The 20,354-nt window shown below is 44.9% G+C and overlaps 1 protein-coding gene across 1 annotated transcript in view; it reads right to left on the reverse strand.

Annotated features, from left to right (window-relative positions):
- COMP (cartilage oligomeric matrix protein) overlaps positions 1 to 20,354 on the reverse strand; it is a 125,924-nt gene that overhangs the window by 33,765 nt on the left and 71,805 nt on the right. Inside the window, exons 12-13 of the mRNA XM_086947033.1 lie at positions 15,989 to 16,041; positions 3,392 to 3,585 (exon numbers count right to left, since the gene is read on the reverse strand). Of these exons, the coding sequence (XP_086803159.1) occupies positions 3,392 to 3,585; positions 15,989 to 16,041 (247 nt within the window). The remainder of the gene's footprint in view (positions 1 to 3,391; positions 3,586 to 15,988; positions 16,042 to 20,354) is intronic.

Consider the following 20,354-nt stretch of genomic DNA (forward strand, 5'->3'; position numbering starts at 1 on the left):
TTTTTAGGGTTCACGGCTAGGTTTGGGTTTTGGGGTACAGGGGTATTTTTAGGGTTCAGGGGTAGGTTTGGGTTTTGAGGTACAGGGGTATTTATAGGGTTCAGGGCTAGGTTTGGGTTTTGGGGTACAGGGGTATTTTTAGGGTTTAGGGATAGGTTTGGGTTTTGGGGTACAGGGTACATTTATAGGGTTAAGATGGGTTAGTGTTTAAGGGTGTTGGGGTATTTTAAGGAGTAAGGGTGGGTTATGATTATGGGGTGCAAGGGTATTTAAAGGGAGCAGGGTGGACACCCGGAGCTGGAATGTACAGACACGAGCACAGAGAGAACGCGTTCATCGGTCTGTTAAGCGCCATTTTGTAAAATCATTTATAGTCTACCTGAATGCATAGACACAAAAGACATACTGCTTACATTGTACTAATTTAAATTTAGAGTTAGAAGACACCCTCTTGGAAAGCAGGAGCCCTCTAGTGTAAATACTAGGAATGTGGGACATGTGTAATGGACATAAAGGGTGGTCACGAAAAATAACATTGACATAGTCCTGGTAGATCGAATGCCCAATGTGTGATGCAAAATTGCACCTATAGTACGCACAGTGCACCTGTGGACCCGCCCTGATAGCCTGTATTCCCCACTCGTTGTTAAAATGCTTTCAGTGTGCCTTAGGTCATAATTCTCAAGCAGCTGTTAAAAGAATAACCTATATTTTAAGAATGAGTGCGTTAATTAAAGGTAAAACATTGCTGAATAGCAGTCCAACATATTGTGTGATTGTAGTGCAACAAGGGAATAGACATAATTTGTAAATGACTATCCAATAAATCGGTATACATGGATAGATAGATGGATAGATGGATGTATACATTTGTTAACTAACACTTGATTTGAATTTTGTGGAAAGACATTTTTTTCAGATAAAAATATACACAAATGTAGATCTTGTGAGGTTTCTATCTATTCTGAAATAACCCTTTTCTTCTGAAGTGCCAAGTAATTTGTTTCTCTTTGGATTGTGGCTAAAAGAATCGTTCTCTGACATGGGAGATGTTCATTGAAGCTTTCCATGGATGACTGGCTCACTTGCCTAATCTTGCTAAGCAAACTTGGAAAAACTCAACAACAGACTTAGGAATGATGGAAAGACAATCAAATTCAGTAGGTCTAACTACCTTGATTTGCATTTGTAAGATTATACAAATTTCTTGACTACACTTCTGCTTAATTCTCTACTCTCTTTTATTTATCTAGATGAATATTGCAGCAGCCACAGTTTTACCTTCCAGTACCTCCGAAACATCCAGTTGTTATAGGAATTGTTTTCTATAGTAGTTCTTGTCATCTTACTTTAATATTCAATAAACTATATCTTGCTAAAAGAATATTCCATACTTTAGTGTGCTGCAAATCAGTAAAGAAGAGTATGTAATAGTAGTAAGTCACAACATAGATATAGTCAACCACTACAAATAAGTGGAAATGCTTAAGGTGTTTGTTTTAAAGATTAGTGGTTACACTAGTGGCAGGGGTTCAAAAGAGGTCGGCCGGAATTCCAAGCAGATAGAGAGCGCAACCATCGGTATACCCCTCTTTCCAACGAGGAGAAATACACATAGGAAGCCAGCATTAGGAACTAAATGACAAAAAATCTAACTTTTTGGCTGAAATCTGCTGTTGTTTTCTAATAATTTAAGCCCACAGAAAAGTTTCTGAGATTATGCCTTGTGATAAACCACACTATCTGAATGGTGGACCCAGCGTTCCCTAGGTGAGAAAATGCAATTGCATATAAACTTAAATCTGATGCAGGCCTTGCCTCTACACATTTCAAGACATGACTCCAAGTATATTTGTTTGACTTAAGAAAACATTTATTTAGAACATTGCATTTATGTATTGTTGTGTCTACATATGTGATTCTAAGTTAAGTCTCCTCCATCAAGTTGGCGTGTCTCGAAGAGTGATGGGGCTGATATGGCACGTAGATGTTGGACAGACTAAGATAAGTGGCACAACTAAAGATAATTGACCCCTTGAGCAAACACCGCCTGTGGAGTGCGGCTGCGTGAGAGACGTTCACCTGCAGCTAACGTGACTACGACATTTTACCGCAACTGTTTAATTTGCATCCAATGAGCCTTATTTTCGTATGTACAATTACTTATTCACTTTCTGACGGCTACTTCCTCTTTTGGATAATGTATTACTAGAGTTTGAATTAAAAAGTATTAACCCTGCTAATAAAGGACAGAGGTAGCATTAAATATTTTATAAAATTCCCCATAGTCTGTGCTAGGATTTACTTCTTCAGTGTTACCCGTGTCCTAAAATAGAAGATAGGAAAGTTTACTCTTTACCAATACCACTGCCACTGGTTGAATGGCCTCCTCGGCATGGCTCAAAACCAAACCGGAGGGCACAGACTACAAAAGTAGTACCTATAGCGCACACTTGCTGCCCAAGATGAGGTTGATCACCCTACTCGGAGATGGTCCAGTTACCAGTGTACGAATACCACTGAGATTACCACTGCTTCCTTTCCTTGTGTGTGATAATACTGGCAGAGTGATTAATTTAATGGTCCTGAAGAATATCTACACACATTTTCATAGATATAGGCAGACACATGTTGACCACTTCAGTGAGTTACATTAAACCCCACCCTTTTAACCTTCAATTTTTAGTCTTCAAATTAAATGTTTATTCTTGCCCCCCAAAGGGTAACTCTGGGGAAAAGAATAAACCTTTTCTAAGGTCCATCAAGAGTAAGGTTTATTCATTTTCCTTATCCTCTGCATCCCTGATCCCACACTTCTATCTTCAAAGGATCCACTACTCAAGTGCTCATCAACCATTCACCAAGGTTTATAGTCTACTCCATTGTTTTTATATGTTTGTGGTGTGAGGAGTGGCCTTATGATGGAGCATGCCACCTTTGGGTGGGTGATGGCCTCCCTCTTTTAAGTCTGAACAGCCTGTTCTTTGAGACAATTTTCCTGCTTTCTGACCGAATTAGCTGCACCCTCACATGACCTCAGACTATTTGCCCACTTTGTGTTTCATTCTTTGGTTGACTGTCCACATGATTGCCGCCTCTGACAGATTAGAAAACTGATCTGTTTTAAGGTAAGCTACTTTCTCAGTTATCTGAGATGTGCTTATCAAAACATAGTTTGTTAAAAGCTCCTTTAGATATTTTCACTTTGCAGACATACAAAGGCGGTGGGATGCATAGGATATGCACGGTTATACCCCTAAAACAACATATGCCAGTCAGATGGGAACACACCACTCTAAATTCCTCCTGTTTGAAAGATAGACAAGTCTGACCCATAACCTGATGTCTTTTGTGAGCTCTTCTTTGAATTCTTCAAATCTGGAATACTTACAATTGGAGTCTTCCTGGTAGGGATTAGGAACAAGCCTGCAGTTGTCCGGCCCCGGAGGACTGTAGTCTGGAATCCCATCGTTGTCGTCATCATCGTCACACTCGTCACCTAGTCCGTCGCGGTCGGTGTCCAGCTGTGCACTGTTTATCACTGTTGGACAGTTGTCTCGCGAGTCCTGGTGGCCATCCCCGTCTCTGGTGGAGGAAAGCAGTCCGTGTTTAAGAATGTTTGCATCAATCTGTCTTTACATATGAGTAAGATACATTTAGTTGAACTGCCCTTTGCAATCTCATTCAAAAGCACAGACATTTGCAATTGAGTATTGATTTGCATCAAAGGATGTGCTAGAAATTGTCCACCAAGAATGTGGTTAGGACTTCCCCATCTGGATGTTGCGGAATCTCCTTCTGTGAGGCCGGGTCCCTTCTATAAGTAAACAAAATGGTGTTTGAAAATGCAGTATGAGTCACAATGCATTGTCTCTCTGATTCTTTGGGGCACACTATTTTCCCCCCTTGTAATAAATGGTTTGGAAGACCATTAAACAAATCTCATTGGTGGAAGACAAGGCAACCTTTTCAAATAGAGCTCATGCATGGATGACCCTCAACACATACAAAGCATTTGGTCCCCAATCATACTTCAATCAGGGGTACCCCATGGCAACAAAAATTAGTTTTATGAGGCTTAGATTGGGAATTCTGCCTTGCGCTCAGCACCTTCCACCATGGCAAAGGCCATCAGCACAAGTCACCTGTAGACTGTGCAATGCTAAACAAGGCGACATACTACATCTAATCTGCCTATGCAAAGAAATGCTCCAAGCACGGTGGAACCTCCTAAAAAAAACGTTTAATCTGAAAGGCATTCACACTAAGAGGCAAGCTGTGTTAGCCTGTCTAAATCCAGAAAATACCCAGCTAAATTGCAGACTAGTAAAATTCTTAATGATAGCCGAACAAAAACAGCTCAAGAACGCGTAAGACAAACAAGGATCTGTCTTCTTATTCCACCTAGCTCTGCGAACACGTTCCAACAAAGACCATCCTTTCGGACTCATTTTCAACCGCATTGGAACTATGCCTGCAGTATGCAAACACATCTCGAACTAAACCACGATTAAGATCTGGGTTGTGTCCGATCTGCTATGATGCTAAGCCCCTGAGTGCCACCCCTAAGAATATACAACAACCTCTAGTTTGACTGCAAAGAACCTCTTTGTATAAGGACCCTTTAATCGCAGGATCTTTTGCATAAATTTAGAACGCACTGCTTAACGCTAAAAATGCTAATGGTTTTTAGAGCCGGTCTGAGATGTTTATATTTTTACATTCCTATATCTTTTTTACCCTGTAGTATTTATTTGGTTTTACTGTATGCAATGGTTTTAATTAACTATGTAAATAAACTTGATTCTGATTCCCTTGTAATAAATGTTGCCTTAATTATTTTTCATCAGACAGATTTCTTCCTTTGTAAATCTTTTTAATCTGTTGACTTGCTTGGCATCTTTTGCTGTTGTTTTAGATTTTCTGAAGTAGTTCTGACCTGCCTCTTTTCTCCTTCGTGATGTCAGGAAAAGTTTGGTGCCTTGCTGATTATACCAATGGAGTTTAAATCTTCTATCACAAACCACTTCATTGATTGTGTTTATCTTTCCTTGGTAGGTTTTTCCTCCTAAGAGTGACCCTTGAAAGGATACACCGGTCACCTTTTTATGCATAATGTTCTGTGCAGTGTGGCAATGTAGCGACTGGTGGAGTCGCCCTTTCCCCTGTCTATCTCAAAGGAGGCGTGGTTCAAAGTAACGAGGGGTGCACTTTTATACACAACACTGTAGCCACCCTGAGAGGCACAGTCCCCAGCAGCAAAAGTCCTGCAAAGGCCCATGACCTAAGGTAGGTGCCTTGGGCTTAGTGGGATAAATCACCTGAGCACCACCGATCGAGAGCAAAAGAGGAGCAAAGGGAAAGCGGTATATAGGTACTAGGGGACCCATGAGAAATAAGGCTAGAGGAAGTTCCAAAATATTCATGAAAAATGAAAATTTAAACACCCAATCTGAACTGCAAATTTGGATATTTATGGGGCTCGCTTGTGGTGGATGAGCGTTGTAGATGTGGGGTGGAACTTCCGTTCCTGGGAGCGGTGCGGTACTGTTATTATTCCCACTAGTTGCAGTAAGTATAGGTCCATAATTCTGGAAAAAGAGTAATTCTTCATATTTTAGGACAATCATACATACAGAATTATCTTACCAAATGCAACAGATACACAACACATAGATAGATAGATAGAGAGATAGATAGAGAGATAGATAGAGAGATAGATAGAGAGATAGATAGATAGATAGAGAGATAGATAGATAGAGAGATAGATATAGATAGATAGATAGATAGATATTGATATTTCTATTTCTCTGGAGTGCCATTCATGACTTTTATGATCCTTGATTATTGATCTAATATGATTGTCTGGTTTTTTTTTCAATACACACAAATTGTACTAAAATCTTTACAGGGCTCATTTAGACCTTAGTGGGGGGTGGTAAAGCCAGCGGAGAAGAGAGCTCCTGTTGGCAAAAACTTCAATGTCAAGCAGGATGCCATGGCAGCATTTGTTTAATCTTGCAAAAGCAAACCTCCAAAGTGTGAATTTCTTTCTGCAAAGCAAACTATCATTGAAAAAACGAATCGTTCTAGCTTGCATTTTGAGACCCGAATAAATCATTGAACAAAAGCCTGCCACAGTCAACAGAACAAAAACTATTGCTTTCTTTAGACAACTGTGAGATAAAGAATTTAGTATCATGAGTCAGTGTTCTTTTGAGATATAAGTACCCAATAGGAGGTGGAAAGATGCACTGCACCGCCACTACCACTTTGTAAGAGAGGACTTCTTCCCTGGGCATAGTCACTGCCCACTTTAAGTATATTTTAGAGAATTGATAACAACAGGTTTTAAAGAAAGCAGTGCTGTCAAGCCAGACTTGAAGAGCAATGCCCCTAATGCATAGACTTAATTCTTAAGTTCTTAATTCATAAATTCTTAATGAATGCGAAAGACATAGTTTTATACCTATTTATGATCACCATCAGCCTGATTCATCAAGCCGAAATCGGCTCGCAAAGGGCCAGATTCTGAGACTCTGGCCCTTTGCGAGTGCTATTTTTGCATTTGGGATTCATCATCCCAAATGCAAAAATCGGTAATAGCGATGTCGCAATTTTGCGAGGAATTACATTTAAGGAATCTCTATTTGAGATTCCTTAAATGCAATTCATCATTCATTTAAAAATTGCGAATTCGCAATTTCGGCCCGCTATTTACCGCGAGGTCTAACCTCGTGGTAAATAGCGAAAACTTAGAAAAATGCTTTTAAAAGCATTTTTCTAAGTTGCATGTTGCGCACACACATGTCCTTTGGACATGTGTGTGCGCTCAACACCTGTTTCAATTTGCATTTAAGGGGTGCTACAGGGTGTCCTTTGGACACCCCTGGCACCCTTTTAAATCGCTATCTTATTTGCGATTAGCTAATTGCTAATCGCAAATAAGGAATACTCCCCATTCATTCCTATGGGCCTTTTGGCCCATAGGAATAAATGGGGAGTTATTCCTTATTTGCGATTAGCAATTTGCTAATCGCAAATAAGGATTGTGTAGGAATCGCAAATCTTTTTGCGATTCCTACATGAATCCCGTTTTGCGAGTCTGTAATAGCGATTCCTTATGAATCGCTATTATAGACTCGCAAAACGGGTCTATGATGAATCAGGCTGCATGTCTTTCAAACATTTGCTAAAAAAAAGAAACAAGAACAAATAACATTGGAACAGGAAAGAATAGCATTGTGTCAAGTCAACTACCCAACTTTCACAAACAAAAATCCAAACCTATGCCTGGAACCACATGACTTGCTGGTTACCAGCAGTGTTTCGGACAGGTGAGACCGCTGAGGTTCAGCGGTCGGAAATCAGTTGCTTCCCCTAGCCTTACGTAAGGGGGAAATGGAGAGTGGGACATACAGGAAATTTGTTGGATTAAGCAAGTGGCCATTACAGACCCACTCTTAATAGACGTATGTGTTATTCTTGGAGAGTCCTAGAGTATTTTCCATTGCTTAACATTTGTGTGCTTCATTGTCACTCTTATTTGCTGCCTTCTAATGGGCCAGCATGTGCTGGCTACACATCCTCTTCTTTCGGCTGGAGCATGGACCAAGTACTGATTGCTTCAGCTTGGTTGCCGTTCTTCCACTGGTCGTGCTGTGGTTGAGGCACTACTTTTATTTTTCCTTCTTCCCTGCTGTCCTTGTTCAACCTCATGCCATTTGTTGCTATATTTTAATATGCCACACACACACTTCAAAGATGCCATTTACTCATTTAAAACAGATGTTTATTATGACCATGAGACACAGATGTTATCTGCTTCCTAGTGAATTTTTACTAAGACATGGACATGGGTGCAATGCTTTCTCTTTGTGAAATACTTTTTTGCCAAATGTCACATTTGTTTTCTTTTTCACACGAGGGGAGATTAACTGATATGCACAGAACCACAAGGATGTTGTGCCGAGACCGAACAAGCATTCACAAAGCCAAAAGGTTTCACCTTTGAGACTGTTGACTCTGCCACTTGTTCATGTTTTTTTGGCAAAAATGTGTAGCCAAGCTGTATAGCAGCATGGCTAAAAAATAATTGAATAAAAAGGACTAGGATGCATCCAGCGCTGAAGGACTTAGCGCTTTAGCCCTGGCTGCATTATAGTGCTTTTTAAAATGTGTTCTAGCCACACTGCAGAGCATCTGCGGTGCTGTACAGCATGGCTACAAAACATTGCCAAAGCAAGTAGCTCCCATAGGCAAGTCCTACTGGCTTTGCCAAAGCATGTTTTCGCTTAGCACTGAGAAAATCATCATTGTACTCACTGGTTTGAAGGGACAACTGGAGGCCTCCTTCCTGGCTCTGCCCTCAGTAATGCTCTTGCCACTTGGTAGTTCCACTAAACTCCTGTTTCTGCATAATTTCCCTGAATTCACATGAGCATGCTCCCGCATGACCCCGGGTGTATGTTACCACTCCATGAGTAGTGGGCTGAGGCTGCCCCAAGCGTCACTGGCTCCGCCTATTTTATTACGCAGGGGGATAGTGCACAGCACTTATCACAGAGCTGGTAAGTCAGCCTCCCATACCAAAAACCTCTCAGAAAACAACAATATAGGTTATGTGGATCTACAGGATACATGCATCTACAGGACACCTGCATCTACATGATAAGTGTATCTAGAGGATAAATGTATCTACAGGGTATGTGCATTCACAGGATACGTGTATCTACATGTTCTGTAGTAGGGGATCTCTGTGTATAGTCATAATCTAATGAATAGTCCTGCCCATGTGCGTGGACCCCGGCAATCAAAAAATCTCTTAAATTGTCAAAACATGCGGAACTGCAAAGACACTTGAGAGAATTTAAAGACAAATAATGCAGCCTATATCCACAGGCTACACTGTCCAGTACTTCAACTAGAAATTCCACCAAACAACACCACACACCACACACAACACAGCCTGCCCAGTTTCTTCCATAGAGAAACTTGCCCCTACCAGTAAAAGACTCTGGAATGATAGAGAGGAAGGCAAGTACAGACAAGCCCCATAGGCTGCCATTATGTGGCTTAAATAGGATACTGTGCCTTTAAAATAACTTTCCAGAACTTCTCCCAGTATCCCAGAATGCACAGCAGGTCCCTTTTACTTTCAGTTCTTTTTTCCGGCTCCTGCTAACAGGACCCCGGCATTGAGCTCTCCCTTTTTCAAGGGTTTATTGGACTTTTGTTCACTTTTTGGATAAAAGTGTTTGCAGTTTATTATATCTTGGTGTTTCCCTTCACTCCTGTGTGTTTGTTCAGGCTTTTTAGGGCTCTAAAATGCCTACTCTTTTTGACAAGTGCCCAGCATGTGGAAGGAAGAAGTCCAAGACTGATCCACACGACGTCTGCATTATCTGTCTCCCTGAAGCACATTTCCTTGAAGAATATGACATCTGCCAGCACCTTTATGCAAGGACCCTGAGGGAAAGGTTGAAGATTAGGCTTCAAGGCCTGGAGAAGAGACGACTGCAGGCTGCAGGTGGGTCTGGGCAGGCTGGGAAGGTTCCCTCTGCCTCTGCTGAGGCCTCTGGGGGGCTCCCCAGAGGCAGGAAGACCAGCAAACGGTCCCAGTCTCCGTCGGCGTCGATTGCATCGACGACGATGTCAAGAGGGATGACGACGGTGTGTTCCCCATCTCCCCGGGGCTCCGGGTCGAGACGGCGTGAAGAATCTACGTCGAAGGGCCTGGGTAGGCCGCCGTCGAGACCACCGTCGACAGCGTCGTCGACGTCAGCGTCGAGCTATCGGCGTCGACGAAGGAGCGTCAGCCGTCGGCGCTCGCCGTTGAGGCGACACCGCCGGTCGCCGTCGAGAAGACGGTTGGCGTCGAGGGGATCCTCGACGTCGAGGACCTCGAGAAAGCGGTCGCGTCGAGGAGGAGTCAACGCTCGTTTTCGAGGACGGAACGTTCGACGTCGCGGAGGCGGCGTTTGGCGTCGAGGAAGAAGAGATCGACGTCGCGGAGGCGGCGTTCGACGCCGGAGTCGCGGAGGCAACATTCGACGCCGGAAAAGCGACGTTCAGCATCGAGAAGGAAGAGATCAGCGTCTCGGAGTTGTTCCAACTCTCCTAAGCGGCGCAGAAGGAGTTCTGGCACCAGAAGTCAGGCTGGGTCTGGTGGAGGGCGCCGGAGACGGCGATCACCTACTGGAGGGGCTGGTTCGCAGTCCCCTCCCCCAAAGAAGTCACCGGGCTTGGTGTACTCGGTGGTATATACACCACCTCGGCCGCAGGCTCCCCCTCCTCCTGTACCTAAGGAGGATCCTCCCATCAACCCTTCGCTTCCACCACTTCCTCCCTCAGGACAACCATCACCACCGCTTCCGCCGCATGGGCCCGCTCCTCTGTCGGAGATACCTCCTGTTCCTCCGCCAAGGTCGGTGTCACTGCCACCTCTTCCTACACCGCCTAAGGTGACGCCTAGACCAAAACCCCAGGATAGGCCACGGAAGACATCTCCACGGAAACCTGCGGAGCACCCACGAACTGGGAGGTCGCGCTCTTGTTCCAGGAGTAGGGAACGATCGCACAATAGGTCGTCCACACGGTCGAGACGCCGCCACAGGAGGCACAGGTCTCGCTCCCATATGAGGTCCTCAGGGACCAGGGACTACTCTCCGACTTTGTCGGGGTCACCGGAGACAAGGGTGTCGCCGGTTGATGATCTGGTGGCTTTTCACGATGTCCTGTTAAGAGGTGCAGCAAAATTGGGCATCTCGTTGACGGTGCCCACACCCAAGACATCGGTAATCTTCGAGACACTGCTCCAAAAACATCTGTCTCGTCCATTATTGCCACTGGTACCGGGCCTGGAGGAACCGGCCATGGACCTTTTCTCACCCCGGCGGTGACTAAGGCGGCCCCCTCGAGACTACAGAAAAAATACCGGGCTCCCGATTCTGATCCGGCTTTTCTACGAATGGAACCTCCTCCAGACTCCGTGGTAGTGACGGCGGCTCGTAAACAGCATGCCACCACTCCGTCATTCACAGTCCCTCCAGATAAAGAGTCCAGATGGATGGATTCGGCTGGGAGGAAGGTGTGTGGGATGTCGGCGACCTCCATGAAGGCTGCGAGTGCCACGGCCTTGTTGGGACGCTATGACCGTGCCCTCTGGGACTCCCTCCAGCAGTTTTTGGAACACCTACCTCGTGACAAGAGAGAAGATTTCCAGGAGGTGTTAAATGAGGGGTTGTTGGTGGCGAATCAGGTCATCAACGCTGCAGCCGATTCTTCCCTCTTGGCGGCGCATGGTTTTGCCATGGGATTAACCAGCGCCGACACGCCTGGCTCCGCCTTACGTCACTGAAACCTGATGCACAGCAAAGGGTTGCCAATCTTCCATTCTCTGGCGAAACCCTATTTGGGAAACATGCGGATGACGAAATGGCCCGCATGAAGGCGGAGGCCAAAACACTCACAGCTGTGGGTCTGGAAAAGCCCAAAGAGACAAAGAAATCGTACCGCCCGTTCCAGAGACGGTTCGGTGGACAGGGCAGAGGGCGTGGCCAAGCTTCGGGGCAACAACAGCAGCAGTTCCGAAGGCCGTTCCAGAAGCGCCCGAAAGGCAGAGGCGGCCAACAGTCGGCACCAGCGACCAAAGGCCCGGAGTGCTTACTTCCCCTGCATCTGTTACCCACTCCGGTGGGGGGAAGCGTTCAATTTTTTCTGGCAGAGTGGAGAAAAATTACTCAGGACAAGTGGGTGCTGAATATTGTTTGCAATGGATACAGTCTTCGGTTCACCAGCCCGCCTCCAGCAATTCCACCGGTCAGCTCGCAGTTTCATCTGCGCGAGCTCCAGGTGGAGGCCGATATCCTGTTAATTAAAAGGGCGATAGAAGACGTACCTCTGTCTAAGAGAGGAAGAGGTCTGTACTCCCGGTTCTTTCTGGTTCGCAAGAAGGACAAGAACGAGTTCAGGCCCATTCTGGACTTGCGACAGGCAAACAAGTGTATTCGCAGAGAGAAGTTTTGCATGCTGTCGTTGCATCAGATTTATCCTCAGTTGCAGCAGGGAGACTGGCTATGTGCTATAGACCTACAGGATGCGTACTTCCATGTGCCCATTGCACACAAACACAGGAAGTTCCTGCGATGATAAGTCGGCGCCAATCATTATCAATACACAGTACTCCCATTCGGACTAAAGTCTGCGCCGAGAACATTCTCGAAGTGCATGGCGGTGGTAGCAGCACACCTGAGGAAGAACAAGGTGTTCGTCTACCCGTACCTGGACGATGGGTTGATCAAGGCCTCCTCCTTCTCGGAAGCTCGAGCACACTTCCAGAAGACGTGCATTCTCTTGAACAAGCTGGGGTTGCACATCAACATGTCCAAGTCTGTTCCGACTCCGGTCCAATGCATACAGTACTTGGGAGCCTCCATCAATACGCTGTCAGCAAACGTGTTTCCTTCGGAGGAGCGACGATTATCACTCCTTCGGAAGGCTCAGGCTCTTATAACCACTCCATCTACAACAGTGAGGACGGTGTCTTCTCTACTGGGATCGATGGCCTCCTGTATCTTCCTAACGCCACACGCGCGACTTCACATGAGACCGTTGCAAGAGTGCTTGGAGGACCAGTGGGATCAGAGGAAAGGATCTTGGGACGACAAGATACGACTGTCTCTGCATGCTCTTCAGTCTCTGAAGTGGTGGTGTACAGCGGAGAATCTCCTCAGAGGTGTTCCTTTCCACAAGGACATTCCCACGCAGACTGTCGTGACGGATGCTTCTCTCCACGGTTGGGGGGCGCACTCCGGAGACTTACAGATTCAAGGAATGTGGTCCCCGATGGAGGCCACGTATCACATCAATTTCCTGGAACTCAGGACTGTTCACTTGGCACTGAAGGCCTTTCATCCGTCCTTTCAGACCAACTCTCTGCTTGTACAGATGGACAATACGACCACGATGTATTACCCCAGCAAGCAGGGGGGCTCGAGATCGCGCACTCTGTCGCAGGAGGCGATGGCGATCTGGCACTGGCTTCTGGCCAGAGGACTGACGATAACTGCTACCCATCTGCCAGGTGTGCAGAATGTTCAGGCGGACGCACTGAGCAGACTGATTCAGAAAAACCATGAATGGGTCAAAAACGACGAAGTACTAGGAGAAGTCTTCGCAAGGTGGGGGACTCCAGACGTAGATCTGTTCGCCACCGCCGAAAACAGCAAATGCCGAGACTTCGCCTCCAGGTACTACCAGCCGGGGACGCTGGGGAATGCGCTATGGATCAACTGGTCGAACAGCTTTCTGTATGCTTTTCCACCCATTCCCCTGATTCCGGCGGTACTCATCAAGCTGGCCCGGTCCATGGCTCGGATGATACTCATTGCCCCGGAATGGCCCAGGCAGTGGTGATTCACGGACCTGCTTCACCAGTCTCTCCTTCCTCACATACGGCTGTTGTGCAGTCCGGACCTTCTCACGAAGTTCGGGGGCAGATGTTGCACCCCAACCTCTCGTCTTTGAGTTTGGCGGCATGGCTCCTGAGATAGTGCAATATGGCCATTCGAATCTGCCCGAAGATTGTATGGACATCCTGAAGGAGTCTAAGAGACCTTCCACTCGGACTTCCTACGCTTACAAGTGGAAGAGGTTCTGTATCTGGAGCAAGTCCAAGAATTATGACCCGACGACGTGCAAGGAAGACGTCCTCCTTCCTTACCTTCTACATTTGGCGCAGTCTGGTCTTAATGTTCATTCCATTAAGGTTCATCTCTCTGCATTGACTGCCTACAGGAAATGCCCTTCACAGACTTCCTTCTTCCAGATCCCTGTGATCAAAGATTTTTTGAAAGGCTAGAAGAAAGTGTTCCCTCCTGTCCGGCTTCCTTCACCTTCATGGGAATTGAATGTGGTGCTGTCCAGATTGATGAAGGAGACTGGAAGGCGGTGTTCCTCGTGGCCATCACATCGGCCCGCAGGGTGAGTGAAATTCAGGCGTTGTGTTGCCAAGAACCTTATACTGTATTTAATGCTGCTAAGGTTGTTATGCGTACTCACCCTAAATTTCTTCCCAAGGTTATTTCTGATTTTCATGTCAACCAGACCATAACTTTGCCTACGTTTTTTCAGAATCCTTCATCTTCAGCAGAAAGGTCTCTACATTCCCTGGATGTTAGGAGGGTGCTGAAATTTTACCTGGATAAAACCAAAGACATTCGTAGGTCAGACCAATTGTTTATAAATTATGGATCGGTCAGGACGGGTCTTGCTACCTCTAAGTAGTCCATCTCTAGGTGGATTGTGTCCTGCATATAGTTGTGTTACCAAAAAGCTAATAAGACCTTAGGGGGTAAGCCTAAGGCTCATTCCACCAGGGGAAAAGCTGCCACGACAGCCTTGCTCCGTAATGTGCCGATTGCTGAAATCTGCAAGGCGGCCACTTGGAAGTCGGTTCATACCTTTGCTAAGCATTACTGTCTGGACACTGATGCCAGGGCAGGCACTCAGGTTGGGCAGGCTTCGCTGCGAAATCTGTTCGCACAATAGTGGTGTTATTTCTCGTTTCTCCACCGCCGCTTTGGTGTGGGGATGGGCTTGCCATTCTATTCACTAGATTATGACTATACACAGAGATCCCCTACTACAGAAGGAGTAGTTTCTGTCCTGTAACTCCAGTTCTGTAGTAGGGGTATCTGTTATAGTCATAAGTGCCCACCCTCCTCCCCTGTGGAGAAGGATATTCATGTAAGGGATGCTACAGGTCTGGCGTTCTACGCCTTCAAAAAGAACTGAAAGTAAAAGGGACCTGCTGTGCATTCTGGGATACTGGGAGAAGTTCTGGAAAGTTCTCTTAAAGGCACAGTATCCTATTTAAGCCACATAATGGCAGCCTATGGGGCTTGTCTGTCCTTGCCTTCCTCTCTGTCATTCCACAGTCTTTTACTGGTAGGGGCAAGTTTCTCTATGGAAGAATCAGGGCAGGCTGTGTTGTGTGTGGTGTTGTTTGGTGGAATTTCTAGTTGAAGTACTGGACAGTGAAGCCTGTGGATATAGGCTGCATTATTTGTCTTTAAATTCCCTCTTAAGTGTCTTTGCAATTCTGCATGATTTGACAATTTAAGAGATTATTTTTGATTGCCGGGGTCCACGCACATGGGCGGGACTATTCTCTAGATTATGACTATAACAGAGATACCCCTACTACAGAACTGGAGTTACAGGACAGAAACTACTCCTTATGTGCATTCACAGGATGTGTATCTACAGGGTATGTGCATCAACAGGATACGTGTATTTAGAGGGTGTGTACATATTCAGGATATATGCATCTACAGGGTATGTGCATTTAAAGGATCAGTGTATTGCAGGGTATGAGCATTTACAGGATAAGTGTATCTACAGAGTATGTGCATCGACAGGATACGTGTATTTACAGGGTATGTGCACCTGCAGGGTATATGCATCTACAGGGTATGTGCATTTAAAGGATAAGTGTATCTACTGGGTATGTGCATCTACCTGGTATGTGCATTTACAGGATAAGTGTATCTACAGGGTATGTGTATCTACAGGATATGTGTATCTACAGGATATGTGTATCTACAGGATATGTGTATCTACAGGATATGTGCATCTACAGTGTATGTGCATCTACAGGATAAGTGTGTCTACAGGGTGTGTCCACCTACAGGATAAGTGTATCTAAAGGGTATGTGCATCTACAGGATAAGTGTATCTACAGGGTATGTGCGTCTATTGGGTATGTGTGTCTACAGGGTATGTGTGTCTACAGGGTATGTGCCTCTACAGGATACGTGCATTCACAGGATAAGCCCATCTGCAGGATATGTGCATCTACAGGATAAGTGCGACTACAGAATATGTACATCTACAGGATAATTGCGTCGACAGGATAAGTGCAGCTACATGATATGTGCATGTACAGGATAAGTGCATCTTCTAAAGAACCACTTGTGAGGCTTACCTGTCCTTATTCGTATCACAGGGGTCACCCACAAGATCATGATCCGAATCTGCCTAATAAAAGAGAAATGAAAATGATGTAAACCTTTAAGTTTAGGATACAAGATACACTGACCCAGCCTGTAAACGTGCGGCCAACAGTAAGCAGCAGTGTACTCTCTAACAACCATAACTGCATCCGAACACAGTATACTAGAACAACAGAAAAATACACTTTCTATCCATTCCCTTTAACCAAAGAGACAGAATTAGAATACATATGTATACATAACTGAACCATCTGTATCAATAACCACAATTAACGACCAGCTTTCCTCTGGGTCACAAGTTGTACACAACTAATTGATATACCAGTTCTGATAACGTTGGATGTTACATGACTAACTGCAGCATTACAACTAACACTGCAGAATCACCCTAGGATCCATGGAGTAGCGTGCTACTCATCCGCAAAGGGCCTCACAACTTGTCAGTAGTCGTAAGCGAAATATAAATCTACAATACAATTAAGATTTAAAAACCTAATTAAAAACAAGAAAATAACATTATTCAAAATCGTCGCGATTAGAAAAAACAGAAGCGAAATAAAAGACCCAATAAGTAAATTTACAGCCTGCCAAGAAGTTAAATAAGTTATTGATTTGTAAGCATATGAACAAATATAGATTTTCAGAGAACGCGGTGACAGTCTGCGTGCCAGCCACAGTTTATATAAATGGCAGGATGTAGGCAGATCACACATTTATTGAGCAGACAAGTTGGGACAGTTGTGTTTGCTTTGCAGCATTATGGCAGGGTCAAGAGATATGAAGAAGTGAACAGCTGCTGGGGCGCGTCGGCGGGAGCTCTGGTGAGTCAGACCGGGGTATGTACCGAGTCAGCCTTGCAAACCTAATTGAGGCTTGAAGTTTGAGTTGGAAGACCAGAAAGAAGGTGTTTATCCTGGCCAATGTATTTATAAGACCCTTGGAAAACAATGGGGGTCTCACAATAGCATTAATGGGACATTTTGTCAATGATTAATAAAAACATGTTGGTATATGAAAGTGCTGGTGAAGATCACCTAAAGTCCTGCAACTAGGCAAATGTTTCCGTCCACAGGGTCATTTTGTGCTCCTCGTGTACAGTGTCGCTCCGTTGTCTTGCAATCCGATAAACCTGAGAAGTCTCCATTAATGAAAATGCACAGGCGCAATAAAAAGAGAAAAAATACTGAAATCTTCCTAGAAAAACTACATTTCCCATGAGCACATTGCGACCTGCTACACAGTAGTTTTCACATTACTGTATATCTCTTAATTAGACTTCCAATAACATTTGAGAACGTATGATTCCCACTGTTCTCCATGATGGTACAACTCTCCATCTGCCTAAAACTTATGGCTTCATTTAGAATTTGGCGGACAGAGTACTCTGCCTCAAGGGCGCCGGAGTACCGTGCATGCCAAACCTTGGGTCCGCCCACCTCATTTAGAGACCGTCAGACTTGAAGAATTCTATCGATGAAGCCCTATTGGCTCATTTGATGGAACTCTTACCCTGACTGCCCAATAGAGATGGGGTTGTCAGAGGAAGGACATTACATTGCCCACCCTATATAGTGGAAGGTGTAATGTTTGTTTTTCTTATCTGCCGGAAATATGTGGTGGTGAAGGACAGGAAAAAAAATATCATGATCCACACATCCTGGGAGAGTTTTTTTGTTGTCTAAAACAAACTCCAAGTTTGGGAGTTTGTCTTTGTAAAACATTTTAAAAGTTAAAAGTTTGATGGACGGTCGTGAAAACCAACGGCAGCCATCCACCAAACCGCCATGACAGCACTTCCCTTCAATGTACAGAAATGACCACTGGGCTGAGGGTCATCTGCAAATATGGCAGGCTCTAGTGACTAGAGCCTGCCATATTTGCAGATGACCCTCAGCCCAGTGGTCATTTCTGTACATTGAAGGGAAGTGCTGTCATGGCGGTTTGGTGGATGGCTGCCGTTGGTTTTCACGACCGTCCATCAAACTTTAACTAGAGTCTAGTCCATCTGGTTGGCAGAGATAACGCCCTCCTCCACCCAGGAGGACAGTACTCCGCATGCGAAACTCTAAATAAGACGTTAGATTTGAAAGGCTATCGTCGGAGGCAAACAGTGCCTCAAAAAGGGCATCTTAATGTGCCCATCAATGCATAACTTCCTGCAAGGAAATTGTCCAGGTGCCTCCTCATCCCAGGATTAAATGTCTTTGCTGCACATAAAGCCACAGATCTCTTGATTAGCGTAACCTCCTCAAGAAGGAACAATTGGATTGATCCTCGCGTTTAATCAGTTATGATTCAAATTTATCTCAAACCACTATTGAAATATACTCCAGTCCCTCAATCGTAGGAGGACGCTGTCCTCCTCTGCAGACTCTTGCAAGTACCACACACCGAACATTCACAGCTTGCTTTCTCTACACCTGTATCCCCAGACATACACCCTCCTTCTCACTATAGAACCGATTACTTTAAAAGAAGCCCTTATCAAGAATGTTATCCTCTAAGTCAGGGGTGTCCATCGTGGGACCAAGAGGGCCAGATCCATGCCAGGTATTCAGGATATATAAATTAGAAAATGTATATACACTGTCTCTAGATGGGACTCCTTGACATTGGCTGTGGTTATCATGAAGATATGGATCGATTCCAACTCACCTGGACTTAGTTTGGACACCCCTTTTCTAGGTACAGCTTTACACATTGCTTGAGGTGTTATTTGAAGAATATTTTTACTTCTAGGCATTATAATATTGTATCAGCCTCTATCTGGTATAAGTTTATTATATTATTGTCTGAATCTGAATATTTGGTTTACTTTTTTTCAGTTTTCTGTATTATACAAAATGCAACAGAAGCTTTTAATGATTATTATTTTTTTTAAACATTAAAGGCGAGACTCTCGGTGAGTAAAAATTCAGATTCTTCTATGGGTGCGGCAGGCGGTCACAAGCTGTGGGGGAGTGACGAAAAAGGGTGGAGATTTAAAGCGGCAGAGCAGAGTAGCTCAAATCTCTCCAGAGCAGGGTAATGTGTTACATGCTGTACCAAAACTAAGTGGAAGTGTGCAAGTGTGTTTTCGGTTAAGTGAGGCAATCTTGGTCTTTTCAGAACGTTTTCAAAAGCCTGGCCCTAAATCGTACATTTAAAAACATATTTTTCTTCCTGAACTATTGTCAGTGGGTGCCATGAACACCATTAAGGCAAAAACAGTGCTTTCTTTAAAACCATGCCCTATAAACGTATAGCCTGTTGTAAGAGATGCAATCCAATCTCTGCCTGGAATTCATGTACTGGCCTTGCTACCAACAAAAACATGAGACGAAAAAAAAGACGTCTATATAAATGCAAACATACTTCTCCATGGAAACATCGGCAGCGTTACTGAATGCTTAAAAAATGCAAGCACAATGTCCCCCGCGACCAGAGCGCTTCCAGCAATATTCTTTGAGGGCACAGTGCTTGCAGCCGCCCCCAGCTCTTCGCTGTAAAATGTGGGTAATAAAAAGGGAATAAACGAGGCCGCGCGGACCGCAGCGCCCAGACAAGGTCGGAACGGGCAGCGTTAGGCGCACAGAGACGTGCACGTGCGCCCGGAAGCCCTCCCCTGCCCTGTGGAAAAAGCACCAAGGACTGGGGGTAAAACACGCTCTGGGAATCAAGGCTGTGAGCAGAGGTCACAAGATGGCGCCCAATGAGGTGCGGCGTGGAGCAAGTCGACGAACAGGCCGCCAATAAAACAGCACAACACATCTTTATTGTGCAATAAAGCAGAGACATCATGTTCAGATACAGAACAAGGACAACGTGCGGCTTCAGCAGGCTTCATCGACTGCAAGGATACGCAGGGTCAGAACTAGATGGTGGACAGTGCAAACAAGTCTGAGTTTGTGTAAAATAAAATCCCTCCCAGATGTGTGAGCGGGCACCCTCCGTCCTTGTTTTAGTAACCACAACAGGGAGCCACAGTTGGTGAAAATCACAATTTAATGGTCATGTGCACTCTCCATGGGTTATTCAAAATGTTATTATAATTTTTTTTATTTTATTGAATGCTATTTTATATAGCGCGCACATTACCCGTAGGTGTCGGAGCGCTTTACAAAAGAACCATTTGCGATACATAAGGACTTAGGATTACATGAGTTACATAAGAGATACAAACAGGAAAAAAAAGTTGCAAATGTACAAGTTGTAAAGTCACTCAAGAAAGAGATACAAACAGATAAACTTTAGGAATGGTAGTAATACCTTCTACACAACTGTTCTTGCTAATGGATCAGTTCATGTTTGTGGGTTCGTATTAGTTATGGATAGCACTTCCGGCACAGCCCTTTTCGC

This window comes from Lissotriton vulgaris, chromosome 12 (assembly GCF_964263255.1).
Source record: "Lissotriton vulgaris chromosome 12, aLisVul1.2, whole genome shotgun sequence".
Lineage (NCBI taxonomy): Eukaryota > Metazoa > Chordata > Amphibia > Caudata > Salamandridae > Lissotriton > Lissotriton vulgaris.